General features: G+C 46.6%; 2 protein-coding genes across 3 annotated transcripts; both read left to right on the forward strand.

The window, feature by feature from the left end:
* Nucleotides 1-3,363: 3,363 nt before the first annotated feature.
* LOC148828707 (UDP-N-acetylglucosamine transferase subunit ALG13) lies at nucleotides 3,364-9,006 on the forward strand. Its single transcript, XM_088925312.1, has 4 exons — nucleotides 3,364-3,580; nucleotides 5,223-5,385; nucleotides 6,504-6,642; nucleotides 8,263-9,006. Exons 1-4 carry the CDS (start codon nucleotides 3,500-3,502, stop codon nucleotides 8,372-8,374), a joined length of 495 nt encoding a protein of 164 aa, XP_088781438.1. The 5' UTR covers nucleotides 3,364-3,499; the 3' UTR covers nucleotides 8,375-9,006.
* A 1,158-nt stretch (nucleotides 9,007-10,164) lies between these two features.
* Nucleotides 10,165-22,861, forward strand: il2rgb (interleukin 2 receptor, gamma b). 2 transcript variants are annotated; one of them, XR_016091530.1, is made up of 9 exons: nucleotides 10,196-10,345; nucleotides 13,793-13,883; nucleotides 15,018-15,199; nucleotides 15,867-16,006; nucleotides 16,682-16,844; nucleotides 17,617-17,743; nucleotides 18,616-18,700; nucleotides 19,891-20,896; nucleotides 21,696-22,861. XR_016091530.1 is itself a non-coding variant. In XM_088924795.1 (8 exons), the coding sequence occupies exons 1-8, from the start codon at nucleotides 10,276-10,278 to the stop codon at nucleotides 20,113-20,115; spliced, it is 1,083 nt and encodes a 360-aa protein (XP_088780921.1). In that variant the 5' UTR covers nucleotides 10,165-10,275; the 3' UTR covers nucleotides 20,116-22,125. The 2 variants fall into 2 exon arrangements, 1 of the variants encoding a protein (XP_088780921.1); XM_088924795.1 differs by having other exon boundaries at nucleotides 10,165-10,345; nucleotides 19,891-22,125.
* The last annotated feature ends 1,109 nt before the right edge of the window (nucleotides 22,862-23,970 follow it).

Here is a 23,970-nt window from a genome sequence, read left to right on the forward strand (position 1 = left end):
TCCTTCGCCGATAAAGAGTTTAGATTAGAAATAAAGCTTTCGCCTTGTTATTTTAACTGGCTTAAAAAAAACAATTCTCCGCTCGAATAACGGTCATGCACATAGTCCAAAATGACAGCTAATGTAATTTAAGCAAGGCTATTTTGATTGACGATGTTGACGATTTAATAGATATTATTAGTGCTGCACAGGATCAGTGTATCGATTTCCTGTTTTAATCGTAAATAAGGATTAAAACGGCTGTTTTAAAGCAAGGGTTCCCAAACATTTTCCTGGAAACCCAGTGTGTCTACAGCTTTTTACTCCAGCTGAGCTATTACGATCAGATTGCGCTCATTATTGACTTAATTGGACAAGATAAACAACTTCTTTCCTGAGGTGCTGTTGCTTTAAAAAAAAACGAGCCAGCTTCGTGAATTAACAGTGAATCACGAACCAGAGGGCACAGATGGAAACAGAGGCAGCTCTTTGCACAAAGGGTGGTAGGAGAGTGGAACAAGCTGCCCAATCATGTTGATGAAGCTGATACCATGGCTTCTCTCAAGACACAGCTGGATGAGATCTTTAGACCAATTTGCTACTAACTACCAAATGGACTACATAGATCAAATGAAATTAACATCTCACACATTCCAGTATTCCTTTTAACCAGGGGTGTCCAGCCTTGAAGAGCCCCAGTATAATAAATATAATAGATAAGCATTGCATCACGACTTTTAAATATCCAGTTCTATTAAACTGCGGCCAATTAAACAGGCGATTTGTTAAATTAAGTAGTTTAGAGATTATTTAAGATACAAATCAGGATACCCATCAACCCTCAAGGAGTAGAGTTGCTTTAATTAAATATTTTATTCTGTTAGTCAATAACTTAGAAGTCTTCTTAATCTTTGACCTCCAGTGACCCCGTCTGCCGAGTTCAAGCGTCTGTTACAGTTTAGCTCGTACCCTTAACATTTTAAAGACAATCAATATTCATAAACATATGAGCCTCCTTAGATGTGAATAATACTAAGACGCATTACAGCAATTTAACCATCTATGACATAAACCTGTGGCTGTAATGTATGTAAAATCACCGTGATTGTAAGATCTATGATTTTTATTTTCTAAGGCACGTTTTCCTTTCTTTCCCTACCGTGGCACGCTGTTGCCAAACACGTAACTGTGGGATACCATCGCGACAAGACTTCCGCAGCATGTCATGATAGGGACCCCATGTATATCGCATGAATATCGCGGCAGTGTATATCACGACTGGCGCCTTGCTTCTATGCCACCCTGGCACTGCTGTCGCAACAAAGGTCTCATATCAGGACATGATATACCCAGATAGAACGTGTCGCAATATATGGACTTTGTGTCGAGTCATGTAGATACAGCAGACAAAGAATGGGGTCAGCATATCCTATCAGGGTATGTCCTATCGCAACATATAAACTTCATGTTGCGACATGGGGGCGGGGCATTTTTGTCGGGGTATGTCATATCGCGATATAGGGGCGGGGCATTTTTTCATATCGCGATATATGGAGTCCATGTCGCGACATGGGGGCGGGGCGTTTTGCCGGGGTATGTCTTATCGCAGTATAGGGTCTTTCATTTCGCGACATGGGTGGGGCATTTTTGTCATATCGCGATATGCGGACTCCATGTCGCGACATGGGGGGGTGGGCATTTTGGCTGGGCATGTCCTATCACGATATAAGGCCTTTATGTCGCGACATGGGGTGGGGCATTTTGCTAGGGCATGTCATATCGCGATAAGCGGGCTCCATTTGCGACATGGGGGCGAGGCGTTTTGTCGGGTATGTCATATCGCGATATAGGGACTTAAAGATGCGCCAGTCGGAATGGGTATCGCGATGTGATGTTGATGCGCGCACTCCTATCGAGCCGTGAATGCGCTGTGGATGCCATGACGTTCTTTGTCTGTTATTCAGTTTTGACCTCAGTGCGACTTCTCTTAGATTGATTAGTAGTTGGAAACCAACGCATGTGTTACTGTATATCCAGCGTGCTCATACAGCACACACGGTTACCCGGGGCTACAGTATTTCGACCAAGAAGAACATCCATCACCTGTGTATCTACATGTTCTCGGAGCTTCCGCTGTGGCGCTTTGCCCAATCAGAGTGTCGATTCTCACTCTTCACCCAATCGCGGCCCGACCTGTTCTCGGGTTTAGCCAATCACGGGTCTGAGAGCTGTTCAAGCCAGCAGCGCCAGGTGGATCGGCTTGTTTACTGTCAATGAGAATCTATTTTTAAAATGCTTTACTTATTTGCAAAATAACTACATCGGCTTATTTTTTAAACGTCTTTATTGATTCACAATGTCCCGTACTATTCGAAATAAATACATTTTATTTGCAATATAACTGTCTTCGCTGCTTTCTGTAATGAATACATGGTATTTGAACAATTTTAATCGTATTTTTAAGGTAGGGGGAACACCTTCTGCTTTGTACTTCAAAAATGTATAGAAATGTAAAGTCTATGATCATTATATTAATATGCTCGTGCTTTCAATTTTGTTTTTATTGTTAAATTATATCGATCTTGAAACTTATACCTAAAAATGTGAATATGGGCTCTCGTGTTGTACCAGCGATAATCTGGGAACTGGTGTCTCTTCACCGATGAAAGGAGTACACAAGCGATACATTTTCGAGAACATGGTTAAAAATTAAAAGAAAACACCCAACCCAATGAACTAACATAGTAACTCCTCCCTAAATGTAAGACTGCTTATTCGCGTAAAGGCTGAAAAGTCTGGGGTCAACTGATCAAAAGATCACAACGGAAAGATCTGGTGGTCGTGACTTTGCTGCCACAGAGTGACGTCACAGCCAGGAAAAGAAGGCGCTATATCTCGGGAAAGAAAGAAGCTGGGAAGTTACTTTCACCGGCACAAACGTAGCACTAACGAATGAGACCGGTTCGGTTTCCCTACGACATTGTAGGGGGGCTGTGTGACGTCACGACCCCGATAAAACAAGGCGCTATATCTCGGAAACGGCACAAACGTAGCACTAACGAATGAGGTGGGTTTCATCGTTTGTGCTGTCTGTAGGGGGGGCAACTTCACGGAGCTCGACTAGCTGGCTGTGCAGTCCTGGTTCTGGAGAGTCGGTGTATCTGCAGTTCAGGTCTCTTTGTGGCAGTACAACCTGAAGAACTAGGAGGACCTGTTGTAAAATTGTCCCAATTAAGACAACGAGTATCTGATTTAGTCCACTAAGAGCTGAGAAAAAGAATTAAAATTCGCAGACCCCAGCCGCGCTACCTACAGGGGTAGATGATTATATGGGGTCTCTCCGGCTTTAAAGAAATTCTGGGCGATGCGTCGGAAAAACACGAAACATTCCGGAGATTAGCGAAGGGAGGGAGACGTGCTGGGCTGCTGCTAACATGGTGGCAGAGACACTCTGAAACACAAATCGTTGTGATGCATCGTGCAGGATTTCGATTTAGCCCAGAATAACTACACAGTCACCATGAAGAGCGTATTTGTAACCGTAGGCACTACGAGCTTTGACGAATTAATAGCGTGCGTCTCATCCGAAGACGCTGTGCAGGTACATCCATTTTGAATGTTTCGCCGCCAGTAGTTAGCTTGGATAGCCGCCGTACAGGGTTTGTGTGGATTTCCGAAACAGTTTTTTTTTATTTCTTTTCGTTCTTAAATGCAATGCTGTTTTAAAATGACGCTGTGAGGAGTTCCACTTCGCTCTGCGTCATTTTTTCTGCTTTTGCTTTGTGAAGGGCTGGCGACCCAGAGCTGCAGTATGCGCTCAGTATAGAGGTGATGACGGGAAGGAGAATGAAAAGTTAACTTTAATTACTCCACGTTGGGGGTTTTATGTCCGTATGGCGCGCTTAGGTAAGCAGGGAGAAACACAATTCAGCGATAAGCACCATAGTTCGTCTCGTCGAGGGAGTGACGTGTCGTTTTCACGGGTGACTCCAGGAGCTGTAGAGCTGTTCAACCTAAAGATGGCGGCGTCGTCCAGCTCAGAAATTACGAGCACTGCCAAGCCCCCCACAAGAAAAGTGTCACACCTCGTATTCATGTTCCCCAAAGCGCTTGTTTTTTTTAAATTAACATCAAACAAAGGAGAAAGGGGTAGCCAGAAAGATATGAAACGCAAACCAATACGCTGCCAGCAGTCATTTCAAATCGGAACACAAGATTTTTACATAACGCCGTGTGTTTTTTGCTGTTATTTTTTCAAGTTTATAATGGTGGTCAAGTCATTCGTTTCCATTTTAATAACATAATAACATCTCATCCATAAATAGTAAAGAGGGGAGTAGCATTAGTCCATTTTATTTTGTGAATATATCATCCCAGTGTTCTAAAAAGTAATTACAAATATGTCCCTTTTCCATATTCAGTTTCCGTATCTTGCAAAACATAACATAATATCAAACCCCTTAAATCTAACAGTCACATTTAAGTGCTTAAGGATATAGATTTGCAAGTCTATCCCAAAACAAATGTCAAAGTTTCATTTACCACTGAAAGTGCATATTACCACCAGGAGCTAAAGTCTGCGAGTCAAGAGTCCTGAGAAATATTGTAAGCTGATCATAAACTCGTAGGCAAAATACAATATGAAGTGCCAAGACCACATTAATAACGAAATTACATTCTCTTTAGACCGTGGCAGCAAGGCACCATGGGAAAGCCATGTTAGCACTTGGACGATCCTGGTGAGCCAGGGCCTGACCGAGGCAGAGAAACAGCTCGGGTGGGTCAGCAGTCCTGTGCAGGGCGCCCACAAGCATGCAGGGACGATTCAGAGTCGCCGGTTAACTTAGCCAGCTTGTCTTTGGAAGGTGGGAGGGATTGGAAGAAAGCCCACACGAACGTGCCGACTCCACACAGAAGGTGCTCCAGGTCGGAGACGAGGACTGTGCGGCAGCAGCTCTAGGGCACCACCCACTCAGTCACTCTTAGAGCAAAAAACTGAAGGCAGCAGCCTTGGCGTGAGTGTTTGAGGAAAGCGATGGATATACAGTATAAAGGGCACGTGTTTGTGCTGAAGCTTGATTAAATGCTGCAGCAGTTAATAACCTGGAGCGTTTCCTTGCTCGTGAAGCCCTTCCTCTCCGGAACGGGTTCTGCGCTTCGCGCCCCCTCTGGAGACGGCCCGTGCCGTGAATCGGGGGGTGGGGGGGGGCTGACGATCCCGTTAACCGGCACCTTTATTCCAGGCCCTGCGGGCGCTGGGCTACAGCCAGCTGGTCCTGCAGATCGGCCGCGGTTCCGTCCGGCCCGACTCCGCCGCCTGCCCCGGGATCGAGCTCCGCGTGTTCCGCTACAAGGACTCCATCGCCGAGGAGATCCGCGGCGCCGACCTCGTCGTCAGCCACGCAGGTAACGACGGGACGCAGGCTGGCTCCGGGATCTCGGAGACGGAATTGTTCCGCGAGAATGTAAGAATGGTTGAGAACAACAGGAGGCCTTTAGGGCTGTATAGCTCATCAGGCTGCTGGAAGATCACTGGCCCCACGTTCTCGTCCAGCGCCGTCTTGAAAGAATGTCACCCTGCAACCCATCACTGGCAGCCCACTGGAGATGATCAGCTGTGAGCCTGCTCAGTACCTGGATGGGAGACTCCTGGGAAAGCTCAGGTTGCTGCTGGAAGAGGTGTTAGTGGGGCCAGCAGGGGGCGCTCACCCTGCGGTCTGTGTGGGTCCTGATGCCCCAGGAGAGTGACGGGGACACTGTACTGTAAAAGGGTGCCGTCCTTCGGATGAAATGTAAAACCGAGGCCCTGACTCTCTGTGGTCATTAAAAATCCATGGCGCTTCTCGAAAAAACTAGGGGTGTTACCCCAGTGTCCTGGCTAAATTTCCCCCTTGTCTTTACCAATCATGGCCTCCTAATAATCCCCATCTCTGGACTGGCTTCATCACTCTGCTCTCCTCCCCACTGAGAGCTGGTGTGTGGGGAGTGGACTGGTGCATCATCCAGGTGGGGGCTGCTCACTGGTGGTGGTGGAGGGGATCCCCATTACCTGTACAGCGCTTTGAGTGGAGTGTCCAGAAAAGCGCTATATAAGTATATTATTTGATACTGTCTGATTCAACTATTTGGCCTGGTATTTTATTCTAGAACCCTGTAAAAAAGTGCACCCTGTCTTCTCTTTTCACCGCCTCTGGGGATTTTCAGTGCCTGCGTGAGGCCCACTGATTGTCTGAGCTTTCCTCCAGGAAGCAAGCCCACAGGAACCCAGCCTGTCTGGAAACACATGGAATGCTTCCTCCCATGAATCGAGAGAGATATTTGTGGGAGCTCTGTTTTTCGTGACCGGTAGCAACGGGGCTGGATTGGGGTGGGAGCACTGCAGCAGTACAGAGTCTATGAACCTTTCAGAGAGGAATGGCGGGAATGAGTTTGTTTTTCTTCAAGCGCAGCGCGACGCAAACTCGTCGGCCACTCGGAAGGCCCTTATCCCGCAGTGGTTGAAAGTGTGCTGTTCCGTGCTGCAGGCGCAGGGAGCTGTCTGGAGACCCTGGGGGCGGGCAAGCCCCTGCTGGTCGTGGTGAACGACGGGCTGATGAGCAACCACCAGCTGGAGCTGGCCAGGCAGCTGCACAGGGAGGGCCACCTGCACTACTGTACCTGCAGGTGACTGGCCACTGGCGTGTCTTAAAGTCCCCCCCTCCGCATTTCCACACCCGCCACCTCTCCTTCTTCTTTCTCTCGACCTCTTGACCTCCCTCCCCAATCTCCATGTATCCCTCCCTCACGATATCCCCCCCCCACCTTTTGTCAACCTCTGTGTGGGGCTTGACGTTTATTTTCGAGTAACGTGCTTTTCTTGAAGCTTTTCTCTCTTAAGCGGTCCGTGTCCTAATTCAGAGAAACGCGCCACTCCCATTTAGTGTTTCAGACCGCGTACGAGTCTATAGATACACACCATGCTGAAAGAATAGGTCAGCAGACTTCCTGTACAGCGTGAGGCACAGATAGCCAAGGTGCAAAGACACACCAGCGGCTAACTCCCACTGCCAGCAGGATGAAAGGTGTGTCAGGCCGGATCAGGGAGAAGAGATCGTGTGTTGATTTTTGTGTTGAATCATCAGGCTGAATCGACGCTGTGCTTTTTCAAGGAACGTCACGTGATCGGCCCCCCAAAACTGCCCTTGCTCTGCCGATAACCGCCCTTGCTCTGTCGATAACTGCCCCTGCTCTGTCGATAACTGCCCTTGCTCTGCTGATAACTGCCCTTGCTCTGACGATAACTGCCCTTGCTCTGCTGATAATTGCCCTTGCTCTGTCGATAACTGCCCTTGCTCTGACAATAGCAGCCCTTGCTTTGACGATAACTTCCCTTGCTCTGCTGATAATTGCCCTCGCTCTTCTGATAACTGTCCTTGCCCTGTCGATAACTGCCCCTGTTCTGCTGATAACTGCCCTTGCTGTCGATAACTGCCCTTGCTCTGCTGATAACTGCCCCTGCTCTGTCGATAACTGCCCTTGCTCTGCTGCTCTTATGAGAAGCTGTAGAAGTTCGCCTGCTTCCTTCTTCCTGTCTCTCTGGGCTGCTGGTCTGCTGCAAGGTCTTTGATGTGCCGCAGTGTGTGCACCTGGTCCTGGCGTGTCTCTCTGTGTGTGAAGTGAGATTGTGTCAATGTGTGATCCGTGGCTACTCTTTCCTGAGTTGGAGGGGGTGGCTGTTCCCTCTGTGCTGTGTGCAACTGTCACATCACATGTTCCAGTCTTCCTTAATCAAAAGTAAAATAAAGCCAATATAAATAACGTAGGCGTGATAGTGAAAAAACAGTTTAACCGTAAGTTGTCGCATGCTTTTTTTTTGTGACAGCCCTCTTACAATGTTGCACACGACCTGTTCAGACGTTTAGCACAGGAGCAACAATGAAAACCACATAAAAAAATCCAAACTTTGGTTATCAAAGATGATGAAACTCTTGTCCGGCATCAGACTGCTCTGCAAGAATTTATGCAAAAGCTGCGGCCTCTTCAGTGGCACAACGAGAAATGTACTGTGCCCTCTTCCTCGCCGGCACTGTAGCCCGTTCACTCAGTTTTAAGGTGCTTGCAAAATACAGTTATTAAATGTGCAGGATTGTAAGGGAAATGAGAGATGCGAGACTTGACTCTTGCAGTACGTCAGTAGACGGGTCTGGTGTAATAAACGCAGATCTGTGGCATTGCTCCTTGGGAGAGGCGAGAGGTGAGGGCCGTGAGGTTTAACCCTGGCGTCTCCCTGCCTTCCTCCCCCAGCACGCTCGTCGAGACTTTAAGGACGATGGACCTGTCGGCTCTGATGCCCTTCCTGCCCGGCCAGCCTGGCAAATTCGCCTCCTTCCTGGACAAAGCTGTGGGCCTTCGGTGAGTTTCCGGTACGGACCCCTACAGCTCCTCAGGAGCAGCTGAAGACACACACACAGACATCTGTGAAGAGTTGACCACTGGCTGCCCTGACCGCCCGGCTGGACACTGGAAAGAGGAGAAACTAGCCTGCCTGAGCAGCCCCCGATGAAATCCCACACGCGGTGTTCCTGCATTGTGTTCTTTTCCCATTGCGGCTTTCCCAGCATGTGGAACGCTCCTCCGAATGGGTTGAGAGAGAGATTTTTGGACGCTCCGGTAGAGATGGGGGAGGAATGGGGTTGCGGCAGCGATGAGTCTTTAAACCGTGCTGAAAGCCTTTCTGAATGGAATCGCGGGAATGAGTTTTTCTTTGACTTCAGTGTGCATTTTGGACAAATCCGTAGCCACTCGGAAGGTCCTGAAAATGGTGAAAAAGAGCAGGAAAGAAAGCGTTAGTGCCACGGGAGAAACAGCAGTCTCCAGCAGTCGAGTGCAAAAAAATTGAAATGGTTTTCATTTCTCTTGTGAGCTGGAATGTGACCAAATAAACCGTTAGCAGGGACGAGTTTCTAATAATTGAGGGGTGGCTAATTCTGCTGGTTTGCAGTAATTTGTGTAGTGCTTCAGTCATACTGAATAAATGCTATGTAAATATTTGTGTCACTGTGTACAGTTTGTTGACTGGATTTTTTTTACCCTGATCTTTGTGTGGAATTTCTTTTCTGACTGATTAAGCTTCGATCGGCAACGTCTGCATAGCACAGAAAAATACCTGATAAAACTCGGATCGCCATATCTTTAGCTTAACGCAACTCAAAACACAATTTTCTCCAGATTCCTGAAACCCAGACTCTAAGCTCAGTGTTTATAAACTGCTTGTTTTGTAAGGTGCTGTATCAGTGGAATGTGTTCTGGTTATATTGCACAAGGTCGGCGCCTAAAGCCTTTTCCTCCAGTTCCCTTGTTTCCTCTCATGTACCCTGAAAGCCCTGCCATTTCTTGGCCCTCTATCACAGTCTGTCCCACACTTCCTGCCATTGATCTAAAGATTTTTTTTATCTTTATCTACCCTCTTGCTCAGTCGGAGGTTGACCAGTCACTCGGACCTGCGCACCCACCCCCTCCAGTAATGAAGTCTGAGGCCAGCAAGGATTTTGAGGTGCAGCATGTGACCTTAGGAACTTTCCACAACCCAGCTTGAGCAACTTTGCCCCCTGGGTCATGTAGTTCTTATGAGCTCTTCTGTGCCACCAAGAACTACAATTCTGCAAGTTTGGGCTATTCAGAGAAAGCAGTGTCTCAACACGAGCTGGCTGGGACGCTGGCCTCTACTAGTTCCTGTCCCAGGACGCAGTACGTGTTGTGTATAACTTCACAGAAAGTACTAAGGCCTTCCCCTACTGCTGAAATGTAAACACAGTTTTGAGTCTCAGTGTTTAGTCTGTGTAAAAGAACAGCTCTTTGGCCAGCATCCCTGAAGCCCTCAGCTAAAACCTTCTCATGAGATAGCCAGACCTCAATCATCCTGTGAATCTCAGGTTACTTTATCCTCAGACATGCTTGTGACACTTCAAAGTATTTATAAGCTTCCAGATGGACCCTTCCCATGGACTAGATTTTATTTGGTACTATAGTTCCAAGTCTAGTTCTTTATCATTTATTGTCTGTCCCTTTTTTCAAAAAACTTCTCTCTCTTTTTTAAGATTTGTATTTAAAACTTAGTAGGTATGTAAAAATAGGTTATTTCCGGAGCTGACGATAACATTGCTAGTCAGGTGCCCCAGCCTGAACAGGAAACTGCAGTGCTGGCTGAACACAGCGCCACGAGGCTGAGCGAGAGAGGAGAGAGTCACAGTGCCAGCCCTCGCTGATTCAGACCGAGCTCTGTCCAGGAGCGCTGGATCACAGTGGGATTCTCTCAGGATGATCACGGCAACCGCTCTCCTCCTTTCCCTCACATTTTTTCAGGGATTCCAGGACAGCAGTGCAGTGGGTGAGTCTGTTCTTACCTTCCAACCTGTTCCCAGAAAAACAATTTCACCTGCGCCACTCGACCTCTCGCCCAGCGAGACCGGAGATCTGTTCAATTTCTGTTTTCGAGTTTATTGTCTGACCTCTTGTCTTTTTTTTTTTTTTTTTTACGTGTGATGGATGTGAACATAGCTGGTTCAGTAACAAGAACGGGTTTCAAGTTCCTGTTTTAAATTACTTTAGGTGTTTTTTATGGAAATACTGGTACCTCTTACATCATGAGCATTCTGACAGGAAATCACTCAAACCTCTTGCTGAAAAACAGTAGTGATGCAGTTTATGAGAGTCGTTAGTTGCTTGTTTGTTTTTTTAAAGCTTCCTGCTCCTAGTCGTCTTAATTTATTTGCTTGTGTCACATATGTGTACATAGGTATGTTTTTCTGTTTAAGGAAGACTGATTGTTAATTGACTTGGCTTGACAACCCAGGACCACAATCTAAAGACTTTAAACGCTTCCAAGAATAATATAAAGAAAGCCATTTTCCAAACCAGAGCGCTTTATGGAAAATCACATTGTTAATACTCAATAGGGATTTGATTTCCAAAAGTGCACAAAAGCCATTTTCTAAGTGAATTCCCAGACGTGCGCCCTTTCAAACGGGAGAACTTTCGCCTCATTCATGCAGAACAAAAAGCCGAGTTTCACTGGAACACAGTTCCTCTTACGATGCTTTGAATTCCTCACGGTGACTGAAAGGGCACCGAGTCTCACATCCCTTTGTGCAGCTCTCCCTGTTTTTTTTGTGGCTCTCGAATCCTCGCAGCAACCTGCTCTCCCGAGTGACGCGCAATCTTTCGCTCGACACTGTATCAAATGTTCTACATAAACACATTTTCTAGGGAAAATGTAACATCTGGGGTGAACTGTTCTATGTTCCTGCAGAACTTCCTCCCCTGTGCGTAGGTGTATTTTTAAAGATGTGTCTTTTGTTGTCTTTTATTTTTAAGCGTTTCTTAGGCCTGGGCTTCAGTCTGTCTGAACTTTTGTGGACTAACAGATGAGCCAAATAAAGGGGGTTTCCACACCAGGCTAGTTGTGATGTCATTTTTTAAAATCACATCTGCAACAAGTGCAACCAAAACCAAAAGCTGCTATCACTAACGGTAGTTTTATCGGGATTTTTCTATGAAATTCACAGGAAAGCAAAACTCCGTGTCTAACAAGGGTCTCTTTTTCTCTGCAGCAGTACCGCACAGAGACAGGATGTGTCACAGGCATTTTAGAAATGAAACACCTCTTTTCTGAAATCTCCTAATCCTGGGTAGAAGGACATTAATTGCTTTGTCTTTAAACTTTCTCTTAAGAGGTCTGAAAATGTGTCCCATTTGGCGAATTCATCCCCCAACAATTCTCGTGAGGTCTGTGCGCACTCCAGCTAGCTCTGAGCCAGATACCTCAGAACAAAACAGCCTGGTTAAGAAACCTTAAAGCAGGGAGCAGAGCCAGGAAAGTCTGAAACCAGTTCGAAATGACTTTTTTTTTATTCCAGCCTGAAGGCGTTGACCGTTTCAAATGCGTTTATCATCAGTATTATCTGATGAGTACGGTTTCCTTTGCAAAGAAACTCCCACTCACCTTGCGCACATCTCTGCTCTGTAATACAAGGACACAAGAGAGGTAACGAATGAGAGAGGCCATTTGGTCCCTGTGGTTTACTGTGGTCATGTAGACAATTGATCAAAGCAATTGAATAAAGAAGTCTGAAATCCAGCCATTTCAGAAAAAACTCAGGGTATCGACTTTAACAGCTTCTTCCAGAGTCTGGAAGATACGAATTGTTATGGAAACAATTTACAGGACTAAACAAGAGGATCACCTTTATGGAAATAATGTCTTAGGAAATAGTCATCATGGATTTAGAAAAGATAGTGTACGTCTTGCCTGACCAACTGGTTAGAGTTTCTTGAACAAGCATCGGTGGTAATGGACACACACAGAGCTCATGATAAAGTTCCCCATAAACATGAAATCTCAGATTACTATACATTCAGGCAAATGTGTGCATTTGGATTGTGAATTTGATAATTATCTGGAAACAGAGTACAGATAAGGGGTCAGACTGGGGTGATGTCACTAGTGGAGTACCACAGGGATCTATACTAGGACCAGTGCTCTTCCTAGTTTTTATAGTTTCCATGATCTAGATTCTGATGTAATTAGTAAACTAGTTGGGTTTGCAGATCATACCAAATTAGGAGGATTAGCTAGTTCTGTATAATTAGCAAATGAAATTCAGAAAGATTTAGATTTGATTCAAGGCTTGGCAAACACTTGGTAGATGACATTCACAAGACAAGTGCAGGGTTTTTCATGCATGTATTAAAAACCTAAACCATAAATACAAAATGTGAAACACATACCCAGAAGATTCTGCTTATGAAAAAAACTTGAGTGTTTCTGAAACTCTTTTGCTTACATATTTCAGACAATATAGAGAAGCGACAAAAAAAGGCAAACAAAATGTTAGGCTACATAGTCAAAAAGGTAGAATTCAAATAAAGGGCTGTTGTGTTCAAATGTTGCAATGCACTAATTGGGTCCCATTAAGAATATCATAGACAAATTTAGTCACCATGTTACAAAAATGATGAAAGGCCTGGCCGGTCTTAATATAAATTGGACCCTGTGCGGAGTAGGGGGAGAACTAGGAAGATGAGAGATTTCTTCAGGCCATAACAATCCGATCCGTGAGACTGAAGTCGTGGTCCAAGGACGAGGTCAGGTTCGAAGCCGTGGTTTCCGTTCAGAAAGGTTTTAGCGAAGGCAAGGTATGAACTCCAGAGAGAGAGACCAATACCGGGCACAGAGTGATGGGAAGTGAGGGTTTAAATGGGAAGGAATTTGATGGTAGAAAGATGGGGATAATTAGTTACCTCGTGCGGCGGCGCTTAGCGTTGATTAGGTGCTTGTGGCAAGTAGCAGCCGTAACAGAGTCAGTACAGAAAAAAAACGACCAGATGCATTCTAGGGCCCAAGGAATTTTCTCCACTCACCGGCTGGAGGACCTGAACCTTTTATGTCTTGATCAGAGAAGACGATGAGGGAACCTGGATACAAATTAGTCCTCAATGGCAAAACGTGAACAGTGAGATGTGAACCAAAGGGCACAAGCAGAAACTGTGCGAAAGAGCATTTACAATGGGGAACTGGAGGCACTTCTTTATTCAGATGGCTGTGCTCTTAAACCCTGCTTCTTCCACCAATCCAGTCTCTTAACTGCTTCATCCAAATTAGGGTTGTGGGGGAGCCGGAGCCTGTTCCAGCAAGCTCTTTGATGTGGGGGAAATTTCCTGCAGCAAAGGCTTTTAAAAACCTACGATTAGGTGCCAGTTGGGCCCCCCCAAGCCCTGAGACGCCTGTGGCACCGAACGTGCGGATTCTGACCAGAGTCTGTGTGTCTCTGCGCAGAGCTCAGCTGCCTGATCCCCAACGAGGAGCGCATCCAGTGTCAGTGGACCAAACAAGGCAGGCCTGCCCTCAACTACACCTTCCACAGCAAGTGAGTCCTCTCCTCGAAAGCCTGCCCGGAAAGCCCTTAGCAGTGAGAACTGCTGCACGGTGTTTTCCGCTTACTGTAATGCCGCCAGACCGCGGTGAGAAGTATGCAGTCACAGGGGAAAGGAAGACTAGCATGAGTGAAGGGGTGTAGCTGCCACCTCGGTATACAGAGTTAAGGATCTGCTGCCCTCACATGGAAACCATACAGTGTTGTGTCAGTGCTTCAAGATGGTGATTTTTGCCAGTTCTGAATATTTAGTAGGTGAGAACTAGATTATGCATGAGAGGTCACCCAGCCCAGCTTGGACATCTGGCATTTAGGCTTATTGTGCTTGAGGTGTATCTTCACCTGCACTCAGGTCGTCACAGTGAAAACCCTTTCAACAACGTGGCTGTCTAACTCTGGGCGCGGTCCTCACTGTGCTTGTGAGTGTGGTTGTGTGTCTGTGCGTGTATGATTGTGCGTCTCTGTGTTTGAGTCTGTGCGTGTGTCTCTGTGTGTTTGTGCGTGTGTGATTGTGCATCTGTGTGTCTCTTTCTGTGTGTGATTGTGTGTCTGTGTGCATCTGTGCATGCGCGTCTGTCCATGTATGATTGTGTCTGTGTGTGTGTGTGTCTCTGTGTGTGATTATTTCTGTGTGTGTTCATATGTGTGATTGTGTGGCTGTGTGTGTGCACGTGTAATTGTGTATTTTGTCAGTGTGATTGTGTCTCTGTATGTGCACAAGTATGTGTCTGTGTGTGTCTTTGTGTCTGTGCGTGCATGTCTCTGTGCACGCATGCATGCATGCATGCATGTGATTGTGTGCCTGTCAGTGTGTGATTGTGTCTCTGTGTGTGCATGAGTATGTGTCTGTGTGTCTTTGTGTCTGTGCGTGTGTGTCTATGTTTGTCTTTGTGTCTGTCCATGTGTGATCGAGTCTGTACGTGTGTGTGTCTGTGTGTCTTTTTGTCTGTCTGTGTGTGATCGAGTCTGTGTTTGTGTGTCTTTGTGTCTGTCCATGGGTGATCAAGTCTGTGCGTGTGTCTTTCCGTGTGTCTTTGTGTCTGTCCGTGTGTGATCGAGTCTGTGCGTGTGTGTGTCTTTGTGTCTATCTGCATTGCCCGTGTGTGACAGGCTTTTGTCCTCTGTCAGGTTCAAGAGCAAGCACAGCCCGGACTACACGGAGTGCCCACTGTACCTGCAGGAGGAGGGCTACAATGTGGGCTGCCTGCTGCCCTACAAATCAGATATGAAATTCAACCCCCTGTACACAAGGCTGTTGGCAGAAAACAAGAGCAAGGTCCTGGAAGTGACGATCAACCTGCAAGGGCTAGGTAGGGGGCTGACGCCATGACTGTCACACAGGGGCCACAGTGCAGATAAGGGGTGGCAGAGCGGAGCAGTGGGCAGGGCACTGGGCTTCTGGCCACAAGGTTACAGGTCCCTGACCCAGGGAGCAACAAGCACCACCGGCTGGATTAACTGGTACCAACGTTTTCATAATATCTGTTGCCTCTGTATGCACCTTTGAATAAAAGCATCAGCCAAAATAACTTACTACAATAACAGTGTTTTACACTAGCAGGTGTACTTGACTACAGTTAAAATGCTAAGCAAGAGCAAAGGACAAATGTACAGTGACAAAATTAGGGGAAAAGAAGTCCCCATGTATTTTAAATGGTACTAATGTGTTTGCGCTGAAAACCTGTGGCATGAATGAAATTGATGTTTCTGTGTGTTCTAAGGCTTCTGCAGGCTCAGGAAAACCTGTTTTTTCTAATTATATCCAAACATAGGCACCCTGCATCAGCACTGTGCAGTGAAACACTCACATGCAGTTCAGGTACACTGATGGCTGGTGCAGAGTGTGTTCCAGATATGTGCTGCAGAGAGCTGGGCAGCCCGTGCGCAGCTCGTGCACAGCCCATGCGCAGCCCATGCACATGTGCTGCGGAGGCCTACCTGATGGTGCCTGTTGTGTCTTGTGTCTCCGAACGCCAGTGGTGCTGAACCCCCCTGACAACCTGACGCTGGAGTTCAGCAACACCTCTGGGCTCTGGCTGTACTGGAACTTCACCAGTAAGCCCGGCTGCGTGGAGAGTGAGGTCCGATACAGGAACAACAAGGACACCGACTGGCAGGTGGGGATATTGCCGATACTGTCGTCATAAATAATTAGCCACCGCAAAAGAAGCAGCAGCAGTAATGATAGCTGTAATGATCATTTTCCCTTAGATAGCACTTCCCCTCCCAAAGAGCTTTGTAAATAGGAGGGGAGATATTTCATCCATCCCTGAAGAGCAGATCCCACCTGGGTGACGCGTGGTGGCCATTCTGTGCCAGCAGCCCCCAGCGCACCGATCAGATCAGGCGGAAGAGTGAGAAATCACTTCACAGAGGCCAGCCTGTGGAAGCACAGGGTGGAATTTCACACGGCCATCCTTTGTATAATCTGGCTGCATGGTCCCAGCATATAAATATGTTGTTTTTAAAATTGGGTGTATAATGTATTGACAGAGGTCTAGTGGTGCTATATTGGACTAATTGCCTAAAGTGCATCAGAGAATTGCAGTTTCTTCTAGATCTAGTTTTTTATCTGGACCATTTTGTTCTTTTGTTTGCATTCTGAGTTCATTTCCACCATCGCTGGATGAGAAAACTCCTGTCTGTGACAGATTTTTGCCCATGGGTTCCCAGGACTCAGGCTTTAAAGTTTATGGTGCAACAAAGGGCTGAGCCTTTTCGTTGTGCACACGCACAATCCAGCATTTTAAAAGCGGGGAGATTTCCGTCTCTCTCTCTCTCTCTCCCCCCAGATCTCCAAGCCGATCAGCGGGGCGAACCCCTACAACATGGCCTTCCCCGATGAGAAAAAGCTGTACACGTTCCAGGTGCGCACCCGGATTGCGCATCACTGTGGCTCGTCGGACTACTGGAGCGGGTGGAGCATCCCTCTGTCCTGGGGCAGCAACAGGACAGGTACTGCTTCTCCGGGATCTCCCACCTCTCCCGCCATCTTCCCAGCCTCCGCCTTCCTTTCCTCCTCTCTGCAGCCCTCTTGAATTTAAATTTCTTATTGCCCCTCAGGGAATTGGTCCTGCACATCAAGATTTCATAACATATAACACCCCTGACGATAATACAACACCATGACACAAAAAGCATTTTAACAACATCCCTCAGTCAGAACTGCAATCCAGTATCATAAGATTTAAAACAGAGAATTAGCTGGTAAAATGTCTACAACAACAGTAAGAAGATCCCTGCGTCCAAACAATCTTTTCATTGTTGAATGAAATGAAATGAGATAAATACTCTCTCTTTTCTTCATACATAGGATCTGGTACCTCTTTTCAGACAGTAAGAGAGTATGTTCTAAAAAGAGTGTGAAAAGTGTCCACAAATACTGGTTCTATATCAAGGTCAAAGGTCTTGATAAGCAATGAAGATCTTTATTAAGGTGGTGGATTTCAAGTAGCCTCTGAGATACTGTATTCATTTCTTTTAAACTATGAAGAGTTTAGCCTTTAGCATGAACTAGATGACCATCCCTTTGACATGTTATTGAGTCTGAGGGCACGCTATTCCTATCCCAACACCCTCACTTAAAGCAGGTCAGATGTTCAGGCGGTTGGTCTGACCTTAGTCATGGCAGGAGTTGGGCACAGTCTGCCCAGGCACTGAGGTGCTGACCTTTCTGTGTTGCTCTCTCTCTCTCTCTCTCTCTCTCTCCCCCTCTGGGCTGACGCAGAAAATGAAGATGACTCTGAAAGCCTGCTGAACCCCAGCAGCGCGAATTTGCTCCAGAAAGTGCTGTATCCCATCCTGGGATGTGCGCTCCTCGTGACGCTGGCCGTTCTGCTCGTCCACAACGAGAGGTAGGCGCTACGGGAAACCCTTCAGTCCCTGGCGTGTCCAGAGCGCTGCTTGAAACCGGACGGCTTTCTGAAGTAAAAGCTTTTGGTCAGTCACAGAATGATTTTTTCTTCTTTCACTAAAGCATCACAAGTAAGAACATTTCTGTCTCTCATATGCAGTTTGCATTTATAATCTATTCAATCTGGATCAGCAGATCCTTTTTTAACCCCATTAATGCTCTAAAAATATCATTAAGGCGGCTGGTATTTGGTGTCTATTTTTAAGATGTATACCTCATTTTAAACTATAATAACTGCCTTTTAAGCATCCTGTGTCCTGCTGAGGAGAAAAGTCCCCAACACTGTGTTTTAGAAACTTTTTGCAAACCATTAAAACTTTAAAAGCTGCAGATGTGTGTTTCAGACAGCACACAAGTGCATGGATATTTATTCCTGGAATAATGTTTGACAGCAGGAGTTTCGTACAACACATGGCAAACAGATTCAGCAGTGCAAATTATAGTATAGTGAAATGTGAGGTTGAGGATCAGACAAGCTGTGTCACCTGGCAGCAGTGTTCCTATTCCAGAGGAAAAAAACCAGCAGTTCATTCATTAACGCAAGAGGAACCCACCTTGTTTTGGAAATCCTGTCTTTTTAATTAGCAAGCTGAAATGTGTCACGATTTAGGAATTTGAAAAGGGTGTTTTACATGGTTAGGAATGAGCACCGAAAAGCTGAAGCCCTAATTATGGTTTTGGTTGGTCAGCAGAAGTCTCTCCTGTCTGCACCGCCAACTAACTAATAGAGCTGCAGACGGAAGGTAGTGTTCTGGTGGTTAGCGTGCAGACGCCACCCTCCTCTGACCTCTCTGTCCACTCTGCGCTCCTCAGGCTCCGGGTCATCTTGGTACCCATCGCCCCCAACCCGCTGAAGAACCTGGAGGACCTCTTGAACGAATACAACGGAAATGTCGAAGTACGGCACGGGAGGGCTTGGTTACAGCCCCCTTCTCTCTCACTCTCTCTCTCTCTCTGTCTCTCTCTCTCTCTCTCAGGGACCGCAGCGCTAAGCAATCCTGCTCCTACTGCAGAATGCAGCTCTGAACTTGCGGAATGCAGGGAAATCCCTTTCAGGTCTCTGTAGAGCTCCTGAAAGGGTGATCCGAGTCCGGAGTTAATTGGCTTCTGAGAAAATCGAGTGTGCATCTGTTTTTGCCCTGAGATGGACAGGTGTCCCATCCAGGGTGTCCCCTGCCAGAACAGAAACATATTCTCTAGCTTTCTCATGGCTTAGAAGCCCAGTCACCAGGGCCTCCTCTCTCCTGTCACAGACAGAGTGTTACGTGTCTCCGTTAATCGAAGGCAGCCCAGGTCACACGCAGTGCCCCAGTGTCACACCCACTCTGCCCTGGCTGTGGTGATAATGCACGTCACCGGGAATCACTTCAATGTGCCTCCCTTCTTTGTGTTGGCAGGCTTTCTGGGGAATCACACTGTTTAAAACGTGTAGAAAATTTAGATGTATAAATAGAAAAACACAAGATAGCAGCTCTATATGAGTGTTTTTAACGGCATGCGCTCCGGCTTTCTCGGGGCCTCGTTCCTCCAGGTGGGAGCAAAACCCTGTAGTCATGGTGCTGCTCCTGTTGGCCATGATGTAGGACAGGGGTCCCCAATCCCGGTCCCTGAGGATTTCCAGTCCTGCCGGGCCCTTAACAACCTGGACTGGCTTGTTATCGGCTTAAGTGGACCAAGCTACCAACACCTAACAGGTCCTTGTGTCCTACTGCTTGAAAGAGGCCTAAAAACCCCACAGAGACACGTCAACCCCCAGGGATCAGGATTGAGGGACCCCTGCAGGCCATTCTCGGGGCCAGGCTTGGGCTTCCTTCTGGGTGTCCATCCGTGTGATTCCATTCAGTGCCGAGAGCACCTTGTTCCCTGTGTTCATCCCCTGGCGGAAGGGTCACATGAACCACTTAAAGGCTTTGGACCTATTTTTCTCAATGTGAGGAGATGTAGAAATCCTGCTGGAGTCTGGACGCTAAGGACTGGGTTTCTAGGAGCCCCTAAACCCCCTGCTTCAGACAGCCGGTCTGAAGGGGCGCCCCGAGAGGGAACAGCGGCCCTCTGACAAGCCAACCTCTCCGTGCTCTTCTTTGGCAGGAGTGGCTGCACATTCCCAAGGACATCATCTTCCGGTCCAACTTCACGGAGACGGCCTGCCCGGTGCGGGAGTACCACAGCCTGCCCAGCGGGAGTTACGGGGGCTCCGAGTGCTCCCTGCCCATCCTGATGGACGACTCCGACTGCTTCTCCACTTCCAGCGCCTCGTCCAGCTCCACCCTGCCCGCGCCCCCCTACGACGCGCCGCCCCCCAGCCTTGGATAACCTCTGGCAGCACCCCCCCCACCCCCCCCACCCAACCCTCCCTTCCTCCTCCTCCTCCTCCTCCTCCTCCTCTACGGCACAGAATTCCCCAGCCCTTCCGGTTTCCACAGTACAGCTACCTCTCTCATCCCGGCAGGACAGGGATGTCATGCCCGTCGTGTCGGCACCGCAGAGCAGGAGGCTGGAAGGCCTCTCAGCTCGCCCCCCTCGCCTGTCGGATCCCAGGAACCCCAACAGGAGCCCCATCAAAGACAGCAGAGCCCCGGCCTCCGCAGCAGGGCTGTGACGCAGCAGGGTCTTTTTCTTCTGTCCAGAATGTAGAGCGCTCTGGGATATTCTGGGATGAAAAGTGTCGCATGAATGCGATTACTTTTTAAACAATTACCCTCATGTTTGCCACAACGTTTAGCTGCACTGGCTTGAATTTTAAGAGCTGAGGCCACTCAGGGACAAATGAAGTATCGTTTTACAGTATCATAACTCACAATGGTGTTTCTTACTCATTTTCCAAAGAGGTTGTCAATTGGTGGGCGACTGCCAGCCAGGTGAAGGTGGAAATTCTTTTAACTTTTTTTTTTTAAATGTATAAAGAAACGTTTGGCTTTATGTTGTAGAGGTTTTAGAAGAAAGCAAGGCTGATCAGAAGGCAGGCCTCTGAAGTCTTTCATTGATTCTTTGCCTTTCTCTGCTGGAGATCAATAGAAGGCAATGTCTGTTTCTTTACATCATCTTTTCTACTGTACGTCTCTTGAAAGCAGGACTGCCTGAAGACCTGGGAGAGGTAAATTGCTCCAGTTAAGCCTATAACAAAGTACTTCAGGTTGTTCAACTCTGAGTTGAACTGAGAACCTAAAGATACATCTAGACTGGACACCCTTGGTTTAAGCTTTTAAGTCACAGGTGCACAAATCACAAGCTTAAGAGCCAGAATCCAGTTTTCCAGTTTTTTAATCATCAGTTTTTTAATCATACTGTACCTTTTCTTAAAGTGCCAAACTGGTTACTTAATTGAAGCTTAATTAGATCATTTACAGCAAAGGGAAAATAAAAACCTGCAGGAGTGGAGTTGTGCATGTCTGTCATAAACACAGGAAGAATAGCAGTCTCCAATAACCAACTGCCTCTCTCCTAGACATTAACAAACATATCATAGTGTTGCAAAGGAACAAGTAATAGGTTTATTCCATGCTGAAAAAAAGAAGAAAGAGAACACAACGTTTCGGCCGTGGAGCCTTCTTCAGGTGTCGCCTGAAGAAGGTGACACCTGAAGAAGGCTCCACGGCCGAAACGTTGTGTTCTCTTTCTTCTTTTTTTCAGCATGGAATAAACCTATTACTTGTTCCTTTGCAGCCTACGCATGCTGACGCAGCTACCCACCTGAACTAATATCATAGTGTTTTCTGGTGATTTCTGTGGTTTTTACAGGATCCATTCATCTCACTCATTTTCAAAGAATGTGTGTTGAGCAGTTTACTTTTTTTACTAGAATCTCATGATGCTTTTCTTTATTTAATGTAGTCTTTTCTCATAATTCATGATTTGGACACTGATTTAGAATGTTCTATCCTTTTCCTGTTAAGCATGAGAAGACATCCTCTAAAATGAATCCACCGCACTGATACGGATCTAAAAAAAGTGAAGATACTCACCTCGCCTGCTGAGCAAATGATAATATAAACCTACCAGTGAGGGGCTGTGATGGCCAGGTTCCAAGCAGTCCATTAAAAGGCTTCAAAACTGGGAAGACCACCTGGAGAAAGAGAACACAAGCAGATCAGACACAAACATGTTTAAATTCACAAAGAGCGTGCGTGTGTACCATGCACTGGTGCATGAGCTGCATAGCAGAGATCGGTATTTATGCCAGACCAGGGAGATCTGTATAATGCACTGAGCTTCAGAAAGTGCATCCCCAAATAGCAAAGGCTTATATAAAGGGGCTTTGTAACGACTGCTTCATTGATATTTTATTTTTTGTTTTGTATGAGAGGAATTAAAAGCCGCAACAAATATTCTCCGTTCCTGTACCCATTTGTTGCCTTTTTAACAACTCTCGGGTGTATTTAACGACTTGGCCGGTCTGATAATCCTAACCTTTTGTCTGTCAGAAATTCTCTTGCGGTTGCGGTTAGGGCAGATTTTAGCTTTAGCCAGAACGTGACGTGTGAGCGGCTCAGTTATTCCGCTCTGTCACTGAAATGAAAACCAGTGTTCCAGACAGCTGTGTGCAAATATCTGGGCCACAGCCTCTTCGGGCGGGAGTCCTCCAACGCCCTTGGCTGGACGAGTGGTCAGCCGCCACCGTACAATGACGGAGCCAAAATGCCACTCACGCCACCCCAGAACCCTCCTCTGTCACGCAACGACGCAGAGCTCGCGGCGCCTCCTTTCAAAGAGGAAACTCGATGCCTGGACGTCGCTGAATGGAAAAAAAAGACGCATATCAACTGTTTCCAGGAGCTCTTAAATTAGCCTTCTGAAAGATTTACGTGAAATCTCAAAACTTCACTGTGCTCCTTTTTGTATTAGGAAAAAAAGCACAGAGCTTGTGGGCTTTTTGGCCTTCTGATGACACGTCCACATTACAGGGCCTTTGAACAATATTTGACTCTATAACACACATTTCATTAGAAAATGATGGTGTGTCTTAAAGCCATTGAGACTGTACGTACAATGTTTACTGTTGGATTTTGTCTTAAGAATTTAGTATAAAAAATCAATTTTGAAGCAAATAAATATTGAGAAATATTGTGTGATATTAATGTATTCCTATACACGGATTCAGGACGTTAACAACACACGTTTTACAGTGTAACTGTTTTTTTTTTAATATGTTACACCATGACAACACTAGTTGCTGTTCCTGTGTTTTGTTCTAGAGCAAAGTTAAATTTGAATGTATGACATCAATTTCTTTTAAACGCTTGTCTGGCTATGACTTCCCGAGTCCCTGATGTGCTGCTGATTGTATCAGTTTGCAAGTTTAGCTAGAACTGCAAGATGTTAAGATAAGAGATGGAAAGGACAGATACACTTCTGCTGAAAACCTTAAAATATCTTGAGAGTAAAGGTCATTCTGCATCAGCTTTTCTGGAGGTCGCCGGAGCTCAGATCTTCACCACTGACATGGTGTGGCTGGGTTTTTGCTTGTGGTGTCTCGCTCGGCAGTTCCTGTTTAAAAAACAAAACAACAATTCAGCCCTGTTTCTGTGACACTTCTTTGAAACTGATAAACGGTGTTTGGGAAAGCAGAGAACTTCACAATTAGTTACTTGATAATGGGGGAACTTAATTTTAAACAGAATAGTGTGCCGAACCGTATTTTTAAGACTGGAAAGGAACACATTTTTGCCCATCTCAGTGCAATGCCCCAAAAAGACAGAACACGTTGAGGAAATGTGTTAGAAAAGTATAGGCAAGACAGCCAGCTAGTCACGGGGACAGTTCTGCATCTCCTTAGTTGAGTATGTTCATCTTTCAGCACAACAGTCTTTCTCAGTACCTGCCAGGAGCCCGCGAGCTAGCAGGTACTGTAATTAATTCCCCAGTTCAGGCCCCAGAGGGCTCTGCAGGAGGGTGTGATGTTGGAGCTGTAGCCATTAGGTCACACAGATGAACGACAGGCCACTCCAAACCATGTGGGAATGTAAAATCGGAAAATGATCGGCCATTCAGGAAAAAAAAGCAACTGTGTGATTTCAAGATGCTTTGCAGTGCATTTGACCTGAGGGCCTTGAACTAAATTCGAAGTCTAACATGTGCTCTGATGGGTAAAAGGCGTCAGCGCCGGCCGATTCTCTAGAAAAATTCATCCCTTTCATCCCTGTCCATGAGCACCAAGGTGCTCTGGGAGGT

The sequence above is a fragment of the Atractosteus spatula genome, chromosome 9 (genome assembly GCF_055471065.1).
Source record: "Atractosteus spatula isolate fAtrSpa1 chromosome 9, fAtrSpa1.hap1, whole genome shotgun sequence".
Taxonomy (NCBI): Eukaryota; Metazoa; Chordata; class Actinopteri; order Semionotiformes; family Lepisosteidae; genus Atractosteus; species Atractosteus spatula.

Excerpts from the sequence above, each read along its gene's own strand:
- LOC148828707 (XM_088925312.1), top strand. The coding sequence starts at position 3,500 with ATGAAGAGCGTATTTGTAACCGTAGGCACTACGAGCTTTGACGAATTA. Across the intron at positions 5,386-6,503 it reads CCTCGTCGTCAGCCACGCAG|GCGCAGGGAGCTGTCTGGAG; the intron begins GTAACGACGGGA and ends TCCGTGCTGCAG. Across the intron at positions 6,643-8,262 it reads CTGCACTACTGTACCTGCAG|CACGCTCGTCGAGACTTTAA; the intron begins GTGACTGGCCAC and ends TTCCTCCCCCAG.
- il2rgb (XM_088924795.1), top strand. The coding sequence starts at position 10,276 with ATGATCACGGCAACCGCTCTCCTCCTTTCCCTCACATTTTTTCAGGGA. Across the intron at positions 10,346-13,792 it reads CCAGGACAGCAGTGCAGTGG|AGCTCAGCTGCCTGATCCCC; the intron begins GTGAGTCTGTTC and ends GTCTCTGCGCAG. Across the intron at positions 17,744-18,615 it reads CTGCTCGTCCACAACGAGAG|GCTCCGGGTCATCTTGGTAC; the intron begins GTAGGCGCTACG and ends TGCGCTCCTCAG.